Genomic DNA, 25,437 nt, shown 5'->3' on the forward strand with positions numbered 1-25,437 from the left:
ACTCAAATATAAAACGAATTAGTTCTAGTGATAAACATGTTTGCATGTAACCTTAAAATAATGTTTCTTTAACAAAATCTCAAATTTAGATCTTATTGTTCTCTAATTATAAATCATTCAACTCGAGGTTTATCGTATCCAAAAATCAATTCTGTTATCTTACTCTCTAATTGGTAGTCATCAGTAAATGCATGAGGATCAATAGATAACTTTGAGTGATAAATAACTGATAATGTACGACTTAATGAAGTTCATTTTAGTAGTCTTTTGTACACATTCATGTGTTGAACAAGTTTCTGCACATTGGGTTTTCTCTGGTTATTGAAATGGACATTGTGTCCATCCAATAAGTTCTTGAAGAAGTGAAGTGGGGAAGATAAGGTTCATTTTGGCGACCTCCATCAACCAACCCCAACCCCTCCAAGTAGCTCTGTTTCGTGTTGGGCTGTGGCTGTGGCTGTGGTCCCCCAAATGCATGTCGGCAAGGTGCTTGGGGTACAAGCAGTCAAGCAGGCAGGTCAGCTTCTGAAGGATTTTGCTGAAGATCTTAGGCGAAAATCAGAGGTAAAGACGTGGAGGACAAGGCCTCGGTCTCTTTCCAAATAGTGCGGTTCGATGCTTTAGTTTTGAAAAAGTGAGGAAAATGTACCTCAGACTTCTCTGTGATTCAAAAAGTAGCATTAGACGAAAGCAGCCATGTTGAAAGTTCAAAGTTGAAACCCTGTCAGAAGAACCATCAGCGATCAGGAATGGACCTACCACATGCCAAGTTGTTTCTCTTTACTGTAATATATTTGTATGTATATATATATAGCATCAGACAAAAGCTCAGAAATTTACCTCTTACTCTACAACAGAACATGTTACATTTTTATGAAATTACATTATTTATTTTTTGTATTTTTATCAAAATCAAGTTATATTAATTTGATGCTAAGTTAGATTTCGATGTTATGTAGGACCTGTCTAAAAATACCAATTAAGATTTTTCAGCTGTTGAAGAGTTCAAAAGGAAACGTCTTAGTAAAGAGAAACCTTACAGTTAATTTAACCAACGTTGTTCTCAAAGTCAAATTGTATATTAAAAGTCAAGCATTTTTTTATATTTTAACTTTTTAAATTTCAAATCCATATAAATTAATTATGCATAAAATTTAATATAATAATTTGTTAATAAAATTAATATAATAGTTGTCCTTTTGCGTCTTGAAAAGAAATGTGCCCTTTACAAACGATGTAATGAGCTTTTAGTAGTATGCTTGCAAAAGTTTGTTAATTCTAAAGGGAAGACCTTTGGGGAAAGAGTATCTTCATGTTAAGCATTATAATGATTTTTTGGTGGCGTATTCGTAAAAGCTCTCGTTAGCTCTTTATGGGTGCGCAATATTTTGTTATGTTTTTGTATCATCCCAAACACATCTTGACGTGCAAAAGATGCATGACGCACGGTTTATCCTATTGAGATTAGCAAAACTATTGGCCGCTGCCACAATCTCCAAGGGCACTTCAATTTCTTAAGGATTAATGTTCCGAGAAAGACAAATGAAGAAAATTTAATAATGAAAAAAATAAAGGTAAAAAGCAGAAAACAATAGTGCTTGTTATTAAATATCTGACAAAGAATATGTTCCCCACCTTTTTTACTAGGGCTTCCCTGGAAATGTCGATCAAATTAAGAGGTGACGATCCAGCCAGTTTCGACTTTCAGTCAAGCAGTTCGCCCTGTATGTTTTTTTCCAGGATCCTTCCTGATACAATTTGGACCCCACGAAGACATTTTTCTTTAGCTATCTAAGGAGCAAGCTTCAAGGTTCTTTCCTGCGTCTTCAGTCAGCTTGCACGCCTGAGGTTTTCCTTTTCCTTTTCCTTTTCCTTTTCCCTTCAACCTTACCTGTTTGTCTGTGTTTTTGGTTTTTTTTTTTCTTCTTCCAAAAGGAGGAAGCAAAAAACAGAGGACAGAATGGCTACCCTGTTGAAAGAGCTGCCGTCTTTGTCCGCCCTTGTCTCCGCATATGCCTCTATCTCGGCCATGGCCATGCTAATCCGTACGATGTTGAATGAAATGCTCCCAGAACGGATGCGGAACTACATCGTGTCCAAATTTTCCGAATTGACATCCGCTTACTTCTCTTCGGACTTCACCTTCGTCATCGAAGACCGCTGGCAAGCTGCTGATAACCTAATGTTTCGTGCTGCTGAGGTCTACTTGCCCACCAGAATTGGGCCTTCCAGCGACAGTCTCCTCGTAGGTTGCAATGACTCCAGTGACCCAACAGCTCCGCCCAAACGAAGCATCCCTGTAGATTGCACGATCACGGATGATTTTGAGGGCATGCGCTTGAAGTGGACTTTCTCTTCAATTGAGACCAAAAAGTGCTACGTCCCTAACAAGAGATTCTTCAGCTTGACCTGCAACAAAATCCTCAGAGAAAGAGTTGAGCGGGAGTACCTCCCCTACATCAGCAAAATCGCACAAGAAATTCTTAAAAAGCGTGAGAGCCTCAGCATTTACACATATGACCAAGAATATTCCATGTGGGAGTGCGCAGTTTTCAAGCATCCGGCCACGTTTGAGACTCTGGCAATGGAGCCAGAGCTCAGGCAGTTCATAATGGATGATCTTGACTCATTTGTGCAACGCAAGGAATTTTTCGCAAACGTTGGTAGGGCCTGGAAGCGTGGGTACCTTTTGCATGGACCTCCAGGGACAGGAAAATCATCACTGGTTGCGGCAATGGCAAATTACATGAGGTATGATATCTATGATCTTCAGTTCCAAAGTGTTCGAAACGATGCTGATCTCAGGCGTATACTCACTTCCACCACAAACCAGTCCATTCTGCTTATTGAGGACATAGATTGTAGCACGAATGTGTCACGTGATCGAGCCAAAGTTAAAGAAGAACCAGGGGAAGAAGATGGAGATGAATCGAATCGTCCTTCTCCTATCGATCCTGGGGTAATTCATTCGTTTCACTGTCTTTAATTTTCCATTTCCAGGTTTAGGTACGCCAGTCTTTACTTATTTTAACATAATCCTTGTAGGTAACACTGTCAGGCTTACTCAACTTCATCGATGGATTGTGGTCGAGCTGCGGAAACGAAAGAATCATAATCTTCACCACGAATCACAAGGAAAAGTTAGACCCAGCTCTGTTACGTCCAGGGCGAATGGATGTGCATATTTACATGGGATATTGCACTCCTGCAGGATTCAGAAAACTGGCAGCTACATATCTCGGAATCAAAGATGACAAACTGTTTGCCTGCATCGATGATCTCATTAAAAGTGTTGAAGTTACTCCAGCTGAAATGGCGCAACAACTCATGACCAGTGATGAGCCGGAAGCCGCACTCAATAGTGTCATCGAATTTCTCAACACGAAGAAGACCAAAATGAAGGAAGGTGGAGCCCAGGAGGAGGAAAAGACTGTTGAAGAGAAGGACGCAGAGAAAAAGATAGGTGAAAGACAAAAAAATTCAGAGCATGCCGAGATTGAAACAAGATGCATATATTTGACCTAGTTTAGAACTTGGCTGCAAAGAAATCATAAGTCTTGGGTTGCTACAAGACAAATTTAGTGATATGGAAAGAAAATGAAATGTTTGTATCTTGGTACTTATTTCTTATTCGTCAATGATAATTAAATGCTAGATCAAGCGCATGTCACATGCTTTTCCTCACTCACATTTCATGGTAAACACATGGGTTCTTGCACCAAACGGTAACTTTAAGAAAATCTAAATCTAAACAAAAAGGAAAGATCATGCCTTAGAGATTGGGAGATGTCATAGATTCTAATTATCCTTGTTGGAGCTTTAGAGATAAAGAAATGTCAAAAGATCCCTTGTGTGACTATCACTGTCCCCCTACACCAAGAATTTGATGGTCAATATCATCAACAACCTAAGCTCGCATCTCTTATTGATAGTCTCACATCTCTATCACAGATTTAAATAATTTTAAAATCTAAATGCATCAGATCATTTGAAAGGGAAGAGAGATGCACTCATTAGTTTAGCTACTGCCATTGTAATGTTTTATCTATTTTGATTTATCTGTCCTTTGTATTCACAAGAGTTAAAAATACATGTATCGTTGCCAAATTAGTATCCTGCAGATCAAAGCCACCATCAAACAAGCAACCATCTCTACCGCTGCAAGGATGAAACAGGTAAATCCTGGAGAAAATTATATGAAGGCGGAAGTATATCTTTTGCTGATGCTAGAGATTGAATCAACTCATCTACTTGCCGTGTAAACATGCAAACCACATCAGCTAAATTCCTTGTTATCCAATCTTCACATACCCTGCATAAGAGGAAAATATTTATTTTAGTGGACTGAAACAAAACCTGATACTGACAAGTTAAATACATGGAGGTGGGAAAAAAAACAAGTTTTCACCAGGTAATATGGGAGTAGGCAATGACAAACATTATAGTTTCCTAAATCTTGTAAAAGCTGACCATCCAATTCTAAGTTTCTAACAGCTATTTTAGTTTTATGTTTCAAGCATGAAAGTTTTATTAGCACCAAATCAGGATTATTGTACATTTCTCACTTCATTCAAGAGTATTAGGTGTGTTTTGACTTTGTGTTTCTTTCTTATTGTAATTTCCCCTTATTTAAAAACGTACAGCTGGAAACAAAATACAAAATAGAGGATCCATATCTTGTAGAGTGAGGAAAAAGAACCAAATTCATGTAAAAAATGCAGGACATGAGACAGAGAACGTCAAAAGTTTCCTCAACATGAAACAATTAATGTAATCTGTTAAGAAGACACTGAAAATGTTTCTTTTGTTAGCTAACAGAGGAAAAAAGGAGACAAATTAAGAGCTCATTTGAGACTAACCTTAACTGAGATGCTGCAGATTTACTGCAATCAGAAAAGAGCACCTTGATAACAGGGAGTAAATCTAACTTCAAACTAGATTCCATTGCACTGGCTGAGTCCAAACAATAACCAGAACAGCACCAAGAATTTGGATTTAACAGAACAATTTGCAACAAGGGAGACTTGGTTTTTAAATCTCTAACCACAGTTCGAAATGATAATTCGTCTTTCGCATTTTCCAGCAGCTGATTTGTGAACATTCTTTCCAAGCTATATTTCCTGTTCATGATGAGCAAACTTAAGGCCACAGTTTGAAACTCATCAATCACACTAAAGCAACATTTGCACAGCTATCTAATCACTAAAATGGCTCACATATATAAACAAAAACACAACAAAATTTTCTTTTGGAAATTGTGCAAAGTTGCCTAATGGTTATCTGCTCACCTGAACATATCACCCAATCCACCAGCAGATGTACAAGTGGAAATGTAGCATTTAAAGAGTCGCACTCCACCATCTATAGGTGCACCACCATTATCAAAAGGATAAGCTCCAAGAAGCGATAAACAGTTAGGGCATACAAATTCCATCCACTCAATATCCATTGAGAGATTGTAGGATTTAGCCATAAAAGCATTTCCAAGAGAACCATTAAGGAACAATTTCTGATTAGCCAAGAGCTTTGAAGTGTTTTGGTCCACTGGACAAGTTTCAGAAACATCGTGTTGGCCACCTTCATCAACATGATTTCGAATGTGATTTTCTGTATGAACACAACAACCTAGCACTGATGTCTCATTTTCAGACACATCCGGTACAGGTAATGCAGAAAATAATTTATGACCATTGGCTTCCTCCTTAGCAACTAGCACATTTTTAGTAACACTATCATTCTTAAGATGCATGGAGCTCAGCTTCCCGCATAAATCATTTGTGCTCTCTCGAGAACTTAGCATATCTTCACTCAAAACACAGTCACTAGAAAAATCTGATCCAGGCTGGTGTTCTTGAGTTCTATTATAAAGTTTACATGCCACCAAGTCATCCTTGCTAAGAACAACGGCGGTAAAGCTCAAGAGGCACACACCTTTAGCACATTTATAGGAATTTGCAAATCTAGTCACCATCTTCTCACTTATACCCCCAAATGAACAACAGCAAGCCCCAAACCAATTATCAGCCACTTCTCGCCAGTCAATCGAAGGCATTTCCACAAAATTTCTACACACATTAATCAAAATTCTCAAAATAAACAAAGAGAAAACATCAACTAGTAAAGCGGTATCAAACAGTTACATACGCGGTATCAAACAGTTACATACATTCGAAGCTGATACTAATGAGCACAATGAAATGAAAACACGTGACCTACCTAAGAGGATTTTCTGTCAGCCTAATTGAGCAATTTCTGCAATAGAAATGCACTCCTTCTTCAATTGATGACAGACTCTTCAAATCTAAGAAAGAAAACAAAATGAAGGAATCAAGCATAGAATTTCATAATTTAAGCCTTCATTCAGTTGCCATTAGAAATGAGAAAAAACCTAAAATGTAACTAATAACCGAACAAATAAAAAATCTAACGCCCGAAAATAATTTTTGCTTATAAACTATAAAAGTAAAATCAGCTTTATTGTTTTTTGCTATTCAAAAAAGTTAACTTTTTTTTAATTGTTGACAATACTACTACCTTTTTGCTTTTTTACTTCCAGAGTATAAAGATAAATACTAAAAATAAAAATTAAACGAAACTGAAAAATCAAGCACAAATCTTGAAAAAAGAAAAAAAAAAGATAATTTTTCAACTAACCAGTATCCATCACTAGCGGCGTTGCTGCATCCGGTGCGAGCGCATCATCGCCATTTTCAGACGAATTCAACACCGAATCAAACCTTGAAACGATAGGATGACCAACAGGGAGAAGCAAAACGAGCTTGACCTCAATGTGATCATCCAAAGCTCGAAAACTCACCGGAGATTCAGAATCGATCAAAACTCTAGGAATCGGAACCCTAACCGTCACCTCTTCCTCCTTCTCCTCTTTGAGCCACGAAACAAGAAGCTGAGATTGAAAGAGATTGAGATGAACTTTGAGCTTCTTGCACTGAACCGAAGGTTTTGTTTGCGAATCGAAGAGGAATAAACGGAGATTCGGAGAGTGAGATTGGGCTTCCCATGTGAACCTCCATTTTCTAGGGTTTTCAGGGTTTCCCATTGGCATTTCCTTTTCGCTTCCAGTGTTCAGTTGAATACTTTGACACAATATGTGCTACGCGCTTAAATTTTTAAACGGATGGTTTTCAGTTTATTTTCTGAAAAACCCTTATCGGGCTCAAACCGGCCCAATGAGATTTTGGATCAAGTCCTATTCACTTGATAAAAGGCCCAATCTTAAAATGCATAGCCCAATAGGTAATTTAGTTTTCATATAGATGCAAAATAAGGATTATATTTAACCTAAACAATTAAATTTTTTAATTAAAATAATGTTGATATAAAGTTCTTAATTTGCTCCTCTAGTTTCAACCAACTTCACTAAACACCAAAATTTTTGTTAAATAAATTAAAAAAAGGTCATTACCACATAGTCATAATCAATTCAATTAAAATAATTAAACTCCACTAAACTTGATTAAGAAATTAACCACCTTTTTCTTGTTTCTTTGGCCATGTGTGCCTTTGTCATAAATGGTTGGCCACATGCCTTCCCCCCTATATGCTTGCTTTCTCTTAATTATAACTCTTTCCAATCCCTAAATGTTGGTGTTTTTTTTCAACTTTCAAGAGATTAAAACAAAAACTTTGATTTTTAATATATTTTACACGAAATTTAAAAATATTTTTCATATAAACAAGTAAAAAATCATGGAAAATAATTTTATAATATAAAAACGGAAGAGTATTCGATGCTTAAGATAAAAATATTTTTATTTTGAGACATTTCAAAAAAAATAGATAAAGAAAAAAGAGACGACGTCCGAAGGAAATAATATGATTGTTATAATTAATAATTCAAAAGGTTGAGCATGCGGTTTTATATGCTTTGCTTGCCAACATAATCTTCTTGTAGAAAAAGGTTAACTATAATTTAATAGGAATTAATTACATTTTGTGAGCTTGATTGGTTTCTTCGATTTGTGGTGGAGAAATGGCATGGATTTGTCTAATTTAATACCTAACTTTGTCCACTTTCCCTTCTTTTTTTTCAATTTGCCCTTTATTTTGACACATAATTTATGACACAATAAATGTCTTATGCGTAAGGTTACACTCCATAATGGGCAGCCTTTACTTTTACACTAATCTTTTTCTTAGTTTCATTAATTATTAATTCTTTTTTTTCTATAATAAAGCATGTATATTAATTTACATATTCGTAGATGACATACAAATATTCGTAACGTTAAAATATCGTGAAAATGTTTATGTGCACTACTTCCTTTTTTGACTTACGGTCAATAATGATTTGGATTAAAATAAATTTACTATTTAATTAAAAATAATATACACCTTAATTAGTATTTTTAAATTGTTTTGTTATAATTTGACTTTAAAAAAGATGAGGAAACATAAATTAATAGGCTTAAGAAAATCAAAATAACGACGATCAATGGTGAGTATTTGGTCGGTTTAGTTTATAAAAATTTCAAAAATCAAATTAATCAAACTTTATAAAAAAAAATCAAACAAATTGAACATATTAAAAATTAATTTAAATCTGTGACTAAAATGTGACATAATTTGTCTCTTAGTGATAGCTTTACTTGTTAGAATTTATCATGGTGGGAAAATTTGAAGGTTGAGTCATAATTGAGGAATCTTTGGTTAATTTATTCCTTTTTTTGCTTAAACAAAGATGGATCAGGACAAACTTCTTTGATTTTAAATTAATAGAGGCTAGTGTTGCCATGTTTTATTAGCTTAATATTATATTCAATTTTCTAATTGTCTGTTTGTGAAGACCAACTCAGGAGGAAATTTGTTATTCAGTTGAGTTTTTATTTTTTTTTAAATAATTGACTATTCTTTTTTTTGGTTTGAAAATTGACTAATTTAATCCATTTTAAGTTGTAATTCTTCTTTTTGATCTACTTGTTTTTCAATATTTGTATTTTTTTTTATTTTCTCAAATTATGATTCAAATTAAGAAAAACAAATATACAATTGGAAGGCAACATCATATTAATTGTTTAATTCAATAAAAAAATTTGTTATTATATTCAAATGCAATTTTTTTTTATGTATTCTTACTTAGAATTGAAGCCCAAATAAATTTAACATTTAAAAATTTTCATGTAAAACAAAACATTATCATAAAATTGAATAGATTTTATAAGAATTCACTTGGTCAAAATACGAGCATAATATAAATTCACATGTTTTAAATTCCTTTTTATTTTTGTGGGAATTTAATTTTGGAGATAATTATAAGCTTTAATTGCTTAAAATTTTCGTATTTAATCAGTAATCAACTAATTAAAATAACAATTTAATTTCCTTAAACAAAACACACGCAAGAGGAAAGGAAAATGAGCACGCAACAATCATTTTAATGATTGATTAATTTTGCAAAGCCAGGTTTAAGTTGATTGATCATGGATTTCTATTTTATTTAATTTTTTAAAAATACTTATTTAATTTGCATGACTAGCTTTTTTCCCAGATAATGGACTTTCACTTTCAATAATTAGACCCTTTTTCTTTAGGAACAAACAAAGAAGCCCTTCCAGCAAATACCCACAACCTAATTATTAAGATCTTATGTAATAATAGTAAGTTAGAGACCCACATAGACTTTTCCAACCATGAAATCCAAAAAAAAAGAAAAAAGAATTATATTCTTAAATAATTCTTTTGTCCCATCTCATCATCATCATACTATTATATTCTTAAATAAAATTAAATATTATTATCTCATTAATAAATAAATTTAAAAATAAAAAACTCTAAAAAATAAATACTTATAATTTTAAAAAACTTTATTTTGAAAGATTTACATATTTATGAAGTGGTGATCTATGATTAAGTGACAGTACAAACCCTTAAAAATATATAATACATCACTATTAGTCTTTCCAACATATTATATCACCAGTAACTGGTGAAAACCCTAATTGATAATTAAATAAAGTAAATTTTGGATCTTGATATGAGATTAATTATTTAAAAACGTGAAATTAATTTCTGTTATATTTCTCATGGAAAACATGATTTTTTTTTCAAAAATGTCGTAACTAGCAGTTAAGTGTACACATTAATCACAACTTAAAAAATTAGCTAATAAGAATTTTTTTTCTTAAAAAAATTGCTGAAAGGTGTAGGGTTGCAATGATAATTACATTAGAAAACCAGAAATGGCAACTTTTCAACAATAATGTAACAGCCCAGCTATGGTATTGCCAACTTTTCTGTCTGATTATCACAAATCTCCATCCATGCATCCCTTCATTATGCAAAGCCTTTACAACCTAAATGAAGCAAAACACAACAAAAAGAAAGGGGGGCCAGCTCTAGCTATCTCCAATAGGATCTAAGCAACACCTGTAATATTAGAAACAAGAGCAACAATGAACAACCATAAAGCCAGGATTTCGCAGCATAGAAATGATTGCTCAGTTCATAATCATGTCAGCAGAAGCCATGACGTGTTGATTGACAGAGAAAGAAGTCCATGGATTGATGAAGGTATCATCATTGATCTGATGATGATGATGGGCAGCCTCAAAGTTGTGATCATTTTCGAAAACCCCATTGCTTGAGTTTATGAAATCGATGATTTCGTAGAGAGATTGCAGCCTGGTGCTGAGCTCAGTCATCTGAGCTCTAAGAACCGAGTTCTCAGCCTCAACGTTCAAGTAAAGCTGTGTGGTGATGTTCATGCTTGTAAGGATCTGGTTGTTGTCCTTTGTGAGTTGAGAAACTTGCCCCATCAGATCATCCAGGTGCTTCTGTTTTCGAATCCGAGACCGACGTGCCGATTCCCTATTGGACAGCTTTCTCTTGCGCTTCTTTTCATCCAAAATCTGCTGCAAATTCTCATCGGTACTTGAGCTTCTCATCATCGTGCTTGAAGCTGAAGATGCCCCGGTGCTTGAAGTAGCCATAACGACAACGGTTGTAAAACAAAAATAACAGAATAATTACTGGGCTATGCTTGGGAAAAAGGAAAAGCACAGGACCCAGAAGTAAGTTGATTATTCGAAAGAACTCAAATATGGGATTATGATCAATGAAAAATAGTTAAGAAAAACTAAAGAAAATTAAGGTCTGATTATGGAGTTACAGAAAGATGAGATAGTTCATGAAAACACGTAGAACCAGTAAAGGAAAACAACAGAGAAAGATTGAACAAGATGGGTCCTGCGCCTGAGAGTAGAGTTGATCATAAAACCAGAAAGGAGGATTTCACTGAGTACGGGAGACATGAGTCTCACACATCAAGAACAAGATGTTGAGCATCAAAAAGATTTTCTAGCTAGACGAAAGCACAGAAACCAAGGAGAGTCGGATCTTCAGTATGTAAGATAACCTGAGAGAGTTATGGAAGAGAGATCTAGAGATGATTGCAAAGAGACGGGAGAAAATCAAGATGAGAAAGGAAAGAGGCAGATGTGGGATTTCATGGTGGACTTTATAGACAGGAAAGGCCCATTGGAAACAAATGAACTAATGGAGAAAACACCAAACAATATTGCAGTTTTGCATTAAAATATTGGGGGAAAAGAAAAACAAAGTGAATTGCGTCTAGAATGTTGAAAGTGTAGCGTATTTGTACATGAAGTAGCACGCGCAAACTTGGTGTTGGCAAGCTCGCTCGCTCGCAGTCGCAGATAGCCACCCACGGGAAAAATATTTTAACTGCTATACGGCAATGTAAAGTCGGTCTTTCACTTTGTCCTGCTTAAAACAGTCGCTTTCTTGCTAGTCTGGCAGCTTGCGGTAAGTCTCCATGAATGCTTGAAGTTACCGCTACCACACATACATGTTCTGCTGTTCATAACTTCCAGGTTTCAGGATTGAGAGTTTGCATGGGTTATTACCGCTGATACAAAATCTTGATCAAAAGTTTCTTTCCATGAATACCAAATTAACATCAATAATGGCAGTTTCATGGCATGATACAGATTGGAGAATAATGGTTTTTGCCGTCTTACTGTGGCAACGAAGAAGAAACAATGTTTCCGGGAGGGGGAGAAAGGTCAATGTTCTCCACGGAGATCTTTCGTGATTTTAAGCCGTACAAATCACATGCATTCATGTCAGCTTTTCTGAACATTGGCCCCAGTTGAAAATTGGAGTTACAGAGGCCACTAGGCCAGAGGAGGACGCGCACCATCATGGCTAGGAGAGGCAATTAAGATTAAATTACGTTAGAAATACCAGAGGGCTCCCCTTTCTGTTTTGTGGTTGCCATTATATTCTTAAATTTCAAGCTCATGGCCGGTTTTTTCCATAGTTTATGTTTGGAAGATCATGACTGCTAACCTTTTAGCATATCCCTAACTTCTAACTTACTAATTAAGCAACAGGGCAATCAAACCCTCCATTGAAAGTCATCTCACACAGACACACACCTCCATTAAGAAATAAAGGAAATCAAAAGCTTCATTGGAGGAGGAGAGGGTTCTTTTCCTAATTACAAGCATTGGTTAGTTTCTGCATACAATAAGGTGATATAGATTTGAAACGGTTCACACATCATGGATTTCCACGCCAATCCGTTTCTTTATTTTATTTAATATAAAAGTAAATCCCAAATTATCAGATTCAATCAATCCATTTCTTGTTTCTTTCCTTCTCCTTCCTTGCTCGAACTAGTCATTTTTATCTGTAAGCTAAGCTGCCAAGAAAAGAAAAGGGACAAAAAATCATTCATACAGAGACGGGGCAAAGTGCCAGTGGCGGGCTTGTCCATTCTCCAACACTGTTGTAATGTCTTTCACTTTGCACTTGGGACAGAAAACGAGTTCCACATGCTGCTTTTAACAAGGCAGCGGCCGTCTCCTCTGCCTCCCGGGGTATCTTGTTCAACTTCTGAATTATTAAATCAAGCAACTTTCTTCCTCTCTGCTTGTCTTTCTTCCACAGTAGAAATTCTCCCATCAATTTTTGTAGTACAACATATTCTTATTTACACATGTAATGAATATAAATATGACAATCCGGCCTTTTAAATGTATCGAACACATATTTAAATGCTATCTCGAATCATTCAAAATCATGATTATAATATAAATACATTTGATGTCAAGTGAACTTTAACATTTTATTTGTCAGATTGCATTGGATAAAATAATTGTACAATGTAAAGCATGTGCTTCTCCAGGAGATGATTATGGTTCCATTAAAGTCTTAAACATTTATATATATAAGATTCCCTAGACTAATCTTTTGACTACTTATTAAATTATAAAATATTAATTATGAAAGTTATAAAATATCATATATAAAAAATTAAAATCGTAAAGAATTTACCCGAAAACAAATATGGCATTGAATTCAAAGTGTACGAATTCGTAGAAAAAAATGAGACTATTGATAAATAATCTTCCCCCCTGAAGGATGGTTAATTATCCAAGGATGAACCGACAGCCAGATACCCATAGTTAATGGTTGTCACGCGGAATTTCTCAGGAAACAAACAGCGATGTCATATTCATATATAGTAACCCATAGAAAAGTATTTTAATATTACCTAAGAATGTGATGATATCAGGACATTCATGTACGAGAACTCGTTGGTTTCTTTTAAAAATGTCGAAAATCGTTGGCTGGTTGGGACCAAATTTCTATTTGTTATTCAACATCAAAAAAGTAGAAAGGCCTCTCTGCAAGTGAAAGCTGGCAGACAAAAATGGGAAGGCTTTTAGCAGAGAAAGTTTACCCTTTGAAACGTGTAAATGCCATGGAAGATTTCTATTTGCTGCAAAGTGCAACCATTGTTGTGTTCTACTTTTTGGGTCATGGAAATGAACTAGATCAGAGCTGGACTTGCAACAAGATGAGTGTTAAAGTAGTTGACCAAAAAAAAAGAGCAAAGGGAGTGAAAGTGGGGGGTGGGGGAAGCTATGCTTAAATTGATATCTTGAAGGAACCTTGAGGGTACAACTATGGTTTGACAAACCAGGATGAAAGCTACGTTAACCTTGATTATGCCTAAATACGTGACAGGCAAAAAAAAGGTAAAAATGCAAAAGTAATATTCATATATGTAAAGCAAGAGCATGGAAAAAGGTGGATGGAAGCTTTATGCTCTCCAAAAAAGATCTCGAGGCTTTGAATTTATGCAAGAGAAACCTTAGTTACTTTGTTTTGGTAATGGCTTTTCTCCCTTTAAGCTAGGACAAGAATTTGACATTGCGTTTGATTATCAAAAAACAACTTTTAACAATTAACACAATGTCAAATATCATCTAATTTTAGGTTTACAAGCACTTTTTTAGACCATGATCTTTCTCCAACTGCAGATGCACATAGAAAGGTGCTTTGGCCAACCCGAGCTTTTTCTAACAGCAATGCCAAACCAGGTATTAAATCATAGCCCAACTTCTGCCAGGGCCTAGTTTCCCTTCGTACATTTTCTTCATTGCCCTCCTGTTTAGATCTACATGTGGAAAATGCCTCTTTTCAGATTACTTTAATTCTCTTTAAGGATATTTAACTCATCCTTGTCATGGCATTGAGGAGAAGAAGAAGAGTTAATGGTGAATAATCTATCAATAAACTACACAGAATGGGCAAAATCTCCAGATTAATAGCATAAATATTTACACGTTACACGAGCCACAGTTTGCTACAAAGAAGCCAAACTAATAAATAAGATGTTAAATCAAAATCTTGGTACAATTGCTAAGTTCCACAGCGTTCTTCTAGGTCAAACAATAATACTGGTTCTGAAAGCACATTATAAGAAAGCAACAGAACCATGCATAGCTAAAACAATGCCATCTAAGCATTTAGAGAGGCAGCCTCTGGGTGGTAGTGAAGCATCTCAATCCACATCATCTCCCTAATCATCTGTTCTCCCATGTTTTCATCTATGTCAAGATCGATTGGGACTTGGGCAGGTGGATTGCACCTTGGATCATATAGCCCTGACATGTAAGGATGTAGGAGCGCTTCGGTGACAGTAATTCTCTTAGATGGATCAAAAATAAGCATCCTTTGCAGCAAATCTATGGCTAATGGATCAGCCTGGGGGTATAGGTGGGAAAAGTGGCTGCCCCTAGAGTAAGGAAGTGACTTGATATACCTTCTGGCTTTGGGATTATCAATAAACTCAAGATCAGCCTCTTGCTGGCTTCCAAGGACGTTGATAATTAGCTTAAGCTGGTTGAGGCATTCCGTTCCTGGAAAGATAGGTTTGCGGCCAAGAATCTCTGCAAAGATGCATCCTACTGACCAAACATCAATGGAAGTCCCATAATTGTCACAACAGAGTAGGAGCTCCGGTGCACGGTACCAGCGGGTTACAACATACTCTGTCATGAATTGTTCATTGCCTCTACTGGTTCGGGCAAGCCCAAAATCGCATATCTTCAGGTCACAGTTGGCATTGACAAGAAGGTTCCCAGGCTTCAAGTCTCGGTGAAGTATGTTTGCTGAGTGGAGGTACTTCAGCCCTCGTAGTAACTAAAATATGTACTAAAGGTTAGTAACAAGCAGACAAATAATAGGAAGAAAAAAGAGGTTAGAACCTCATCTACATCTTTAAATGGAGCCAAGTTTTCTTAAGCATAGCAATGTCATAAAGATTTATTGTTACTCATAATATTCTACATAAGACAGTCAAGAAGGTTTCTTATCCTATCCTGTTAACAAAATAGAAATCAGTCTATTAGAATTTGATCAGCCAGTAAAGTTGTCAACCGGAAAAATGTGTAAGAGGGAGTCTAAAAATATTTACTAACTTGCAAAGAAAGCAAATCAAATGAAACATAAATAAGTGTGAATGGAGAAGGAAAGAGGATTAAGCTGAAACAAAGTGAACCAGAAATGAGGAAAGGCCTTTGTTAAAGAATGCATATGATGAGCAATGAGATGAAAATTGAGATTAACTTTTACTCATAATAGTGATGAAGTACTCTGTATTACATATTGCGAAGAAGCAATATAATTTTCTAACTTTACATCATTATCACTGGATGCCTATCCTATCATATTGACAATTACTACGTAAATCAGTCCATATGTATTTAATGAAGCAGTTATGTTGACAACCATAATAGGCTGTTAGAGAGGATCTGGAATTTACCATTTGCAAAAAAAGCAACCCAAATGAACCATTAATAAGATGAGAAAAGGGAAGATAAGAGAAGCGAGAAGCAGCATTAATTGAATCAGAAAAGACCCTTGCTACAGAATGGAATGATGCACACTACATATTATTCTGGCCCTTACGATTGTAAATAAAGCTGAACTAAATAACTAACTCTCCATCAATGAATATGCATCATTATTCCTTCAACTGTTGCTTGACTGTCATCATCTTGTACCTTAATGAATCTACTAACAAGTTTATTTCCACCAGTACAAGTTGTTACCATAAGTCTAATAAATAATGACCTTTTTCCTTTTTCTGCTGAACTAAATGCAAGAAGGGACCAGATGAGCACGAAACTCATCAAAGCCCAAACCCAAGAATGCACAGAAATAAGGATACTTATTAATGCTAACTTGTCATTTTACAGTGTAAATGCCCTGCAAAAAAGGGAAATCAAACAGCAAAATGGTAACAAGTCTAATGACCTATGATAAGTACTTAGAAACAATAATGCAAACTCATAGATACTCAATATGCATCTAATACCAAAATTACCACCTACAGTTGGTAAATGTGAACTCAACAGACCCAAATTACCATATATATATATATATATATAACTTCAATCAACAAAATCATATCTGATAATCCAGGACCATTGGAAAGCCAAAGAAAAACTTCAGAACAAGGCATACAAATTTATCTGTTTCATCTAACATCATGACATCAACAGAACATAAAACACTGTAATTCAGCAAAACATTTCAACATTTCACATTGCAACACAATAAAAATGAGCAAATCATAACATTAGCAGCAATTCCAATAAACGAACTTTACAAAAATAAAGGGGCTGTTTCCCAGTACCTGAAAAATAAAATACTTGCAATGATCATTAGAAAGCGGCTGAGACGACTTGATAATCTGATGCAAATCCGTGTCCATAAGTTCATAAACCAAATAAACATCCTTGAAACTGGTTCTCTGAGTTGGCATCATGACATCCTTCAAAGCAATCACGTTCTCATGTCGAATGTGTCTGAGAAGTTTCAACTCCCTCAAAGTTCTCAACGCATCAACACGATTCTCAAACACATTGTTGATCTTCTTTATAGCGACTTTGTCATTGGTTTCCCTGTTGATTGATGAGCAGACGATGCCGTATGCTCCTCTCCCTATAGGCTTGATTGGAACATACTTTGTGTCAATCTCGAAAAGGGTCTGCCACATTGAATAGTAATGCTTCCCTGTTGCCCTCACCCCATTCGGCGGCTCCACAAGCGTCGCCATTCCTCTGTGAAATTCCCAGAAAACAAATCACCATAAAAAACCAAAATTTAACCCAAAACCAAGAAGAAAAAAAGGGGGTTTGGAATCAATTCTTACTTGCCGCTTCTACTTCTTTGCTTTGATCTTTTCTGATCAGTTTCTTCACTTTTTTCCTTAAATAAGATTAGAAATCCCAACTTTTTTGCTGCCCTTTTCTTTAACCTATCAGCAAACTCCAAATTCACCGGCTTTCAAATAATTCTCCGTAAAATTCCAAACTTTCACCCTCATTTCTTCCAAAAAAGGAAACCCAAACTCTTCTACTTGTCTTCACCAAAAAACAAAAGTTAGGTCTCTATGCAAAATCCTTATCCAAAGAGAAGTGATCTGATCTGATTCTGAATTACTGATCAGACCCAAAGAGACGAAAGAGAGAGAAAGAGTAGATGTATAAGAGAGCATGTAAAGGAAAGGGCAGGGACGTGACGCCCACACGGCATTCCCCTTGAGGCCTAAACGACAGCTACGTACTGTTTTGGTTTTATGGGGCCTTAGGAAATATCAATACAATCTCTCCTTCCCCCACCCCTCCCTCTCTCTCTCTCTTCATTCACAAACAATCTTGAACCTTTTATTCTTTTGCCCTTTTTTTTTTCTTGCAGATAATTTGCAGCCTTGGCTTGCTTAAGCTTTGCCACGCACAAACTTGAAACTTCTGTCTTCTCTCCACTTCCCACAATTATGGGTAAAGAAAAGACTTTATCTTGTTTACTAAATACTAAACTGTAAAAGAAAGTTACTACTTTGAGATGATTCTTTTGTAGGCTTAGAATTTGGTAATGAGAAACAAGATGAAATCATATTGTTTCAAGCAAATGGTTAAAAGAGGTGACCAATCAATAATTCAACCTGTTACTTTCCTTTGACAAACGAGGAATACAATATAACTACATAAAGATATCAAGCAATTCCCATTAATTGTACCCATTTTGTTGATAATGTGGATTCTTTTTTTTTTGGTGAGGCGGCTTGGAGCCGAGAGCTTCCCATCCCAATCGCTAAAAGTTGGCTTGCATTTATGAAAACGTGGAAGAGATGCTTCTTCTTTTTGAACTCATTCGCCCTTTGCCTTTGCCTTTGCGTTTCCTTCAATCATCAATCCATCCCAGAATTCAAAGGCCTCGTGAATGTTTCAAACCAACACATTTGATTGCCTCACTCCCTTTCAAAGTAAACGGCTCGCCCCCACGTGTACTCACCATTTTAGGCCGGCTGGCTTGCTTTCATTTGTCGAAATGTTGGCATGATTAAGATTGAATAATCGCTATTACATTACATATTTAGACTTTAAAAAAGCATTTTCATCTCCATTGGTTGAAATCGTCATCGAGTAATTATGAGATTAATCATTCTATATCTGATCAAAGAAAGGGTCAAAAAAGAAGAAAAGAGAGCAAAAGGAAGACTCAAAAGCTGAGGATGACCAAATCTTAATTACGCTTAGTCGCTTCTTGATGAAGCTTATTTATGTTAAAATCTTATCGGATTAGTTTGCACATGAGATGGGGGTTAACTTAATTCTATTAGTTAGGGAGGTAGGTGGGGTGCAGTGCAAAGTGCTAAAAAGCAAGACTTGACATAATTTTTTAGACTAGATAGATGGATCAATGGGAGGTTATTTCTAAGATCATGGCTTGCTTTTCGTCAAAACTTGATGATTAATTAAATGTCTGTGTACTATTAACAATTTGACCTAATGCCACTAGTTTTTGCCATAGAATAAAGCCATTTCTTAAGATTTAATCACAGTTATTTAGATATCTAAATTTGTCTAATATTCACAATAAGAGAACTTAAAATGAGTGAATCTCACAAACTTTTTATTTATATTTAGAGAGATATTTGAATTATTTTATTAATCTTTTTTGAATTAAAAAAAAGAGATTCGAACCTTATTATTTAATTAAAGAGATATGTATCAGTTAATGAACCAAATGTTCGAGTATAAATTTTTATTTTATTAATTGTTGTTTGCATAATTTTATAATATATATATATATATATATATATATATATATATATATATATATAAATATAAGCGTGGATCATCCGTCTTTGTTATGGGTTAAACACATGCATGAGCCACATGTAATGAAAGAATATGACTTAGAAAGAGAAATGGAAAGAAAGAGAGGAGAGGGGGGGTGTATATTCAAATGTGGATGGAGGTTCTTTTCCTCAAGGTCTCTCTGCAAAGACATTGACTGGATCAGCAATTTTTCTATGGGCTTTAAAACAGAAGCTGCAAGAAACAAAAGCAAGAAGATTGTGAACCCTAGGCCAAAGACAGAAACTGCAATGCCCAAGGGCAGAAGCTATAACCATGGCTTCTGGTTTTTCATAGCTGATAGCTATAACTGTGTTGTTTTCTGCAGGGCTTAGTCACTTGTGAGAATCTAGGGAACTCAACTGCAATTGTGCATGTAAAATTTTGGAAAGGAAATGGAAAAAAAAAAAGAAGTGAGAAACAATATTGTGGCTGCTGGGATTCGAGCCCAGGTCTCCACGGCCACAACGTGGAATTCTCACCACTAAACTACAGCCACATTATTGTCGAGCATCGAAAATGAGTTTCTTTATAGCCTGATGCTCTTTCAAATTATCAAGTAATGTAATATACTCCAGTCTCCAAGTGTTTGTGATATTCTTCCCTGAAAGGACCTTGAATTTAATGAATGGTAAATAAAAAAACATGGTCCCGGATACCGGGATTTTCTGCTCTATATGCTAACAAAAGTGGGCATATATTCTTCCAGGATTCAAATGCCTTGTCTTCTTCTTGAAACATCATTAATTCTGGCAACTTTACACCTCCTTTTCAGGGACTTGCCACTTTCTATCGTAGTATTAACTTTTCCCAATTTCACCGCGATTCTTTCATTCATAAGTTTAAACAAATTCCCATCGTTTATTTAACAAAGGGTGTATGGCTAGGCCTATGTTGTTGGCAATCTATAAAGTAACATAGACAAATTTTGACGGTACCCTTTGCTGTGTTTCTGCAGATGAACTGATGGAAAGAATTAAAGTTTCATAAAATTTTGTGTTGGAATTGAAGTTTGGAAATTTCCCTATTTCATCTAAGTAATGGAAATTAAAGAAATCCCTCGAGCCTGGTTGACTGTACAATGACTGCAAAAAAGTATAGTAGTATGGTAGTAACAGATATTATTGTATTTCCATGCCCTTTACATTTTTAAATACTGTCAAAGCATAATGCATCCCAGCGTGGATTCCAATTGTGGGGTTGCCTATGTATGCAAGTGGATTAGACAGTCTAGGTGCTCTTTCACTTAGAATTTTATATTACAATCTACTTATAAACATACAAAATGGCATCTTGGAATCCCAATGTTCTTCCAATAATTGGATAGTTTTTTGCCCCTATAATCTAAAACTAGGCAGCGAGATTGAACCAGTTTACTCTTTCAAATAACCTTTGATTATCTGATAACTCAATCCGTTTTTTTGCACTGTTTTCAGAGTCTTGTTTTTGCATTGATATCCACCAGGGAAACCTCGGGAAACAATCTGAACCATGAATAAGAGAGCAACCCTATGTTGAAACTTGAGGATTGATGAAGAAAATGATTTAAGCAAGAAAAAGCGGTGGATGATGGGTGCAGCCTGGAGAGACTCTAGGAAAGCAGGAAGGGAAAAGCAAACGACAATTCAGCAATCTCGCCCATAATCCCCATATTGCATTTTCCTATCAGCTTTTCCCTCCGAGCTAACTTTTCTGTGGGTTCACCATTTTGCTTATTATATAGTTCTCTTTTTGGTAAAAGACATCTTAGTTTTGTTTAATCAAACAATTCTCTGAAAGTTGAGCAACCAGCACCATCACACTATAGTTTTTTATATCCTCCCTTGATCAGAAGATTGATATATACATATATATATATATATATATATATATATATATATATATATATATATATATATATATATATATATATATATATATATATATATATATATATATATATATATCAGCCTGCTTAGCTCGGATCCTTCACTTTTCTGTTTGAATTATTGGTTTTTGAAACTTGAAATTAATTATCTACTGTATCCATAAAACACCTTATGAGAATTCAGCATACTTTCAATAATTCGGACTATGATTTTTTATTTTATTTTTAACATAAAATCACATAATTAATAAATTTTACGTGTGTATATATTTATATATATATTTATTTATTTAATAAATAAAACACGAAAATGAAGTGTATATATATACGACTCTAAATGGCCAGAATCTGCAAGTCATTAATCATAACTTTTCATGTTGCTACAAGTTTGTATGGCCTTCCTATTAATTAATTACTCAAAATCTGCTCACATACAGCCATATACAAGCTAGGTAGAGTATCCCATTTTCTCTTGTATGGCTGTTCTATCAAGTACAAGGTACTGTTATTATAGATTAATCATAGCATATCGTAAAAGCAGAACTTAATATACTCAGCATGCCATTGTGGCTATGATTTAACAACCTATTTTTATTTTTTTAACTTTTAGAATGATAACCCTACAATATGCCTATATATATATATATATATATATATATATATTGCTTAATGTAAGGTCTTTGAACAAGTGAAAAAGAAGGAGCATTTTCAACAGAAAATTTCCTTCTTCAGACCCTTCTTGTGGGTATCTTAGAGCAATTCCAAAATCAAGATTTAAATCATGTCTCATCTATCTATGTGCCTTTGGAAAGAATACAGAGGGCAAAAGAAGAAATTTAATCCAATATTATTATATATATAATAGTTATAGGGTTCACTAGCAACTGAAGCTGCATAAAGTTTCTTGCGAAGCTCATTAATTTGAAGGGGTATATGGTATCTTCATCTTTCTTTCTTTCAGATGCTACTTTGAGCTGAGACGTGCAGTTGCAGGAAAAGGAGAGGAAAATCAAGGGAGAAAAGTGGTTTACTGAATATAATTATTCCGTGAAAAGAGACCTCAAGGGAGAGGTTTGCTTGCTTGATTTTGGTATTTTTGAAGTGTTTACTGGGACCATATTATGGAGTCTGCAAATCTCCATCCTCACCCTAAGGTTCAAGAACAGTATGTTAAATATTCATCTCTGGCAACTCAAACAGGCCATCATCAAGTATCAACCTCTGATGAATGGAACTCGAGCCTCGTTCCGTAAGTATTACTAGCTGCTAGTTCTTCTCATTTTCGCTTTCCCTGGAAAGGTTAAAGCATCGGTTCTTCCATGGTTTAGTGCATAAGCTTACTTACATGTAAACTGTTCGTCTGATACTCTTGATTATTACGTATATAGTTCTATATACGATCTGTTTTTATTCATGCAACGTATGCCCCTTGAACTTGAAGTTAGTTACTTAAAAAAGGGGAAAAAGGAAAAAAACCTCAATAAGACATGTGAATCTAAGACGTCTTCGTTGACCCAAAGCCTATAGAAACTTTAATATTGACAAGTTTCGTGCTATTTGAGGTTTCTTTGATTTTCAGTATATATTGAATTGATTATAATGGTAAATTCAGTTATGTCTTCATGATGAATATATTATGTTTATGGTTATTTTTCTTCATGCAGGAATATTGGTAGTAAATACAATAGGAATCTGACTGAAACCATCCCAAAATCAAGGGATCTATGGGCGCCGCCTTTGATCAGGACTTCCATGAATCAAGATAGCTTCAACCAACAATCTACCAGTGAGTTTCTCCTTACAAATATCAAAGATGAGATGTCAGATTCCTTCCCCAAACTGAGTGAGATGATGTATTGCCACTCCGGTGCAGAGGACTCGTATTTACCATTTAGAAAACACTATATATATCCACAATCTAGTGATCTTGGAGGAAATCTATGGCACAGCAATTTCTCCATTGCTAACCACATGACTGAGCTGCAGCTTTCATCAGGAGACTCGTACAGGAATGCTCATCAGTCCCCATGTTTGGGAACTGCAGCAGCAACTAGCAGATATGACTTCAATCATATCTTTCCAAGTACAAATATTTCCACATCGGATTTGTGTTCTACATTGTTTTCAAGCTCTTTGGACTTGAACTTGAAGGCCTTGGATCTTTTGACTTCTACATATGATGGTGGGAGTTGTAATCAATCTTTACTTGATAGTCCTGGGAAACTAAGCAGAAGTGTTCTTGTGGGCCATGATCACATAAGAGAACGTAGTGATAGTCCATCGACCAGCTCCAATAAAGTGAGTATCTCTTTCTCCTATAGTCTTAGTTATTAGCAGACAATGTGAATTAAGATTTGCTTGAGGTCTTTAATTAATGGAAGAGCCTGAGGTTGGAAAGAAACAGGAAATGGATTGATTTCCATTAATTTCTAGTTTTACAAAGACACCTTCAAACTCATCAACAAAAAACGAGTTCTTTTTCAGTTCTATATACTGTATGTGGCCATCCTTGCAAGCTTTCTTGTTGATCACTTTAACATGATTCTCCTCTCGGAATCCATAGACTGAGAAGTGCTTTTCTTTTTATCATTATAAAGATATCAACCTTAGTTAGTGGATCGACTACAAGCACAAAGAGGCCTGGTAGCTTTTCTGAGACAAAGGAATTCCAACAAGATGCTAAGAAGCATCGGTCCTCAACTTCACGATCCCCATGCCCAACATTGAAGGTGATACTGATACTTCCACTACCAATTAATTCTTCAAGTTGGATAGTTTCTTTTCCCCTTTTCTCTTTTCCAATTTCTTACTAGCTTGGGCTTTGGTTTTTTTAACTAGGTTAGAAAGGAGAAACTAGGAGACAGGGTTGCAGCTCTTCAGAAGTTGGTGGCACCTTTTGGCAAGGTACATTTCTCTCCATGTTACTCCCTCATCACCATCCACTAACAGTGAATGAGATGAGAGAGTTAGACTAAAAGTTAAAAACTTAAAATAATATTTGGGCCATGCCTACATATCTGAATTTTCTCTGTATGGAATGATTGCCAGACAGACACAGCCACTGTGTTAACAGAAGCCATTGGGTACATCCAGTTCCTGCATGACCAAGTTCAGGTATTTTTCTCACTTTGGGTTATTTTCTTTCTTTTTACTGTATTCATACTTGGCTATTCATTCTTTGCATGCATACACTTGATCCATATATCCAAATAGGCAAGACCGCAAGAAGGTTTCTGCAGAAAGAAGCTAATTAACTTAAAGAACCTAGTTGCTTCAGGATCCTGAACAAGTTCTTTTTCTTCCCTTTCCTTTTGCAGACACTGAGCGTCCCATTTATGAAGTCATCACAAAGCAGGCTTTATAGAACAGTTCAAGTGGTATGAAACTCCCTAGCTAGCTATCTCAGTAAACCATAAAGTTGCTTTGCTAAATGATTACAACTTATTACTAATCATCACTAACAGAATAATCATTATTGCCAAGAGAAAAAAAAATCACAAGCTTCTTCTGATTGGCAGGGTTCGAACGAGGCAGAAGGACAAGAAGAGCAAAAGCGTGACCTTAGAAGCAGAGGACTATGCCTTGTGCCCCAGTCTTACGCATCATATTTTATTAATAGTTGCGGTGGTGGCATCTAGACAATGTTTCCCCCATTGAAAAAAACTTGAGGTTGTACGTAAAAAAAATGGTTTTGGCTTTTGGGGTTATGAAAATTATAAACTACTGCAGGTAGGTGTCGGCTCTAGGTCTGCTTAAAGAAGGCTTGGAGCTTTGGCTGCTTGATCATATGTATACTTATCAACCTCCATGAAAGAATGTTTATTAGGGGATCATCAATACGGCAATGCTTTTAAACTTGGCATAAAACTTTCCTCCATTCATTACGCCCGACAAGACATTTTGCTTCAGAGGTGAATACAATTAAAAATGAGAACTGATATGAGATCTATACATAACTGTTTAATTCAAATCACTATTAAGTTATTTGAGTTTAAATTTTTTAGAATCACATAATTTAAATTTAAAAATTATTAAATCAAAGTTACAATTGAAATATATATATATATGTTAATTCGAGAAGTACTT

At 35.4% G+C, this 25,437-nt stretch overlaps 4 protein-coding genes, 1 non-coding gene and 1 pseudogene across 6 annotated transcripts; 2 read left to right on the forward strand and 4 right to left on the reverse strand.

The window, feature by feature from the left end:
• Nucleotides 1-1,605: 1,605 nt before the first annotated feature.
• Nucleotides 1,606-3,684, forward strand: LOC18610858 (AAA-ATPase At1g43910-like). Of its 2 annotated transcripts, XM_007046764.3 has the most exons (3): nt 1,606-1,810; nt 1,936-2,959; nt 3,046-3,684. In XM_007046764.3, the coding sequence occupies exons 2-3, from the start codon at nt 1,961-1,963 to the stop codon at nt 3,523-3,525; spliced, it is 1,479 nt and encodes a 492-aa protein (XP_007046826.3). In that variant the 5' UTR covers nt 1,606-1,810; nt 1,936-1,960; the 3' UTR covers nt 3,526-3,684. The 2 variants fall into 2 exon arrangements, with proteins under 2 accessions (XP_007046826.3, XP_017969292.2); XM_018113803.2 differs by having other exon boundaries at nt 1,606-2,959.
• A 333-nt stretch (nt 3,685-4,017) lies between these two features.
• Nucleotides 4,018-7,106, reverse strand: LOC18610859 (HECT-like ubiquitin-conjugating enzyme (E2)-binding protein). The gene is made up of 5 exons (XM_007046766.3): nt 6,655-7,106; nt 6,217-6,301; nt 5,289-6,065; nt 4,860-5,120; nt 4,018-4,312 (listed from the first exon to the last, which is right to left on the reverse strand). The coding sequence occupies exons 1-5, from the start codon at nt 7,064-7,066 to the stop codon at nt 4,153-4,155; spliced, it is 1,695 nt and encodes a 564-aa protein (XP_007046828.3). The 5' UTR covers nt 7,067-7,106; the 3' UTR covers nt 4,018-4,152.
• Nucleotides 7,107-10,118: 3,012 nt separating this feature from the next.
• LOC18610860 (bZIP transcription factor 11 pseudogene) lies at nt 10,119-11,562 on the reverse strand (annotated as a pseudogene).
• Nucleotides 11,563-14,579: 3,017 nt separating this feature from the next.
• On the reverse strand, nt 14,580-17,795 carry LOC18610861 (mitogen-activated protein kinase 7). Its single transcript, XM_007046770.3, has 3 exons — nt 17,495-17,795; nt 16,976-17,402; nt 14,580-15,477 (listed from the first exon to the last, which is right to left on the reverse strand). The coding sequence occupies exons 2-3, from the start codon at nt 17,396-17,398 to the stop codon at nt 14,794-14,796; spliced, it is 1,107 nt and encodes a 368-aa protein (XP_007046832.2). The 5' UTR covers nt 17,399-17,402; nt 17,495-17,795; the 3' UTR covers nt 14,580-14,793.
• Nucleotides 17,796-19,911: 2,116 nt separating this feature from the next.
• Nucleotides 19,912-19,983, reverse strand: TRNAH-GUG (transfer RNA histidin (anticodon GUG)). The gene has a single exon. It is a non-coding gene; the product is annotated as a tRNA-His (tRNA).
• A 2,052-nt stretch (nt 19,984-22,035) lies between these two features.
• On the forward strand, nt 22,036-25,217 carry LOC18610862 (transcription factor bHLH110-like). The gene is made up of 7 exons (XM_088809300.1): nt 22,036-22,600; nt 23,016-23,649; nt 23,949-24,080; nt 24,190-24,255; nt 24,400-24,465; nt 24,669-24,728; nt 24,870-25,217. Exons 1-7 carry the CDS (start codon nt 22,473-22,475, stop codon nt 24,987-24,989), a joined length of 1,206 nt encoding a protein of 401 aa, XP_088665426.1. The 5' UTR covers nt 22,036-22,472; the 3' UTR covers nt 24,990-25,217.
• The last annotated feature ends 220 nt before the right edge of the window (nt 25,218-25,437 follow it).

This window comes from Theobroma cacao, chromosome 1 (genome assembly GCF_053813885.1).
Source record: "Theobroma cacao isolate CCN51 chromosome 1, ASM5381388v1, whole genome shotgun sequence".
NCBI lineage: Eukaryota > Viridiplantae > Streptophyta > Magnoliopsida > Malvales > Malvaceae > Theobroma > Theobroma cacao.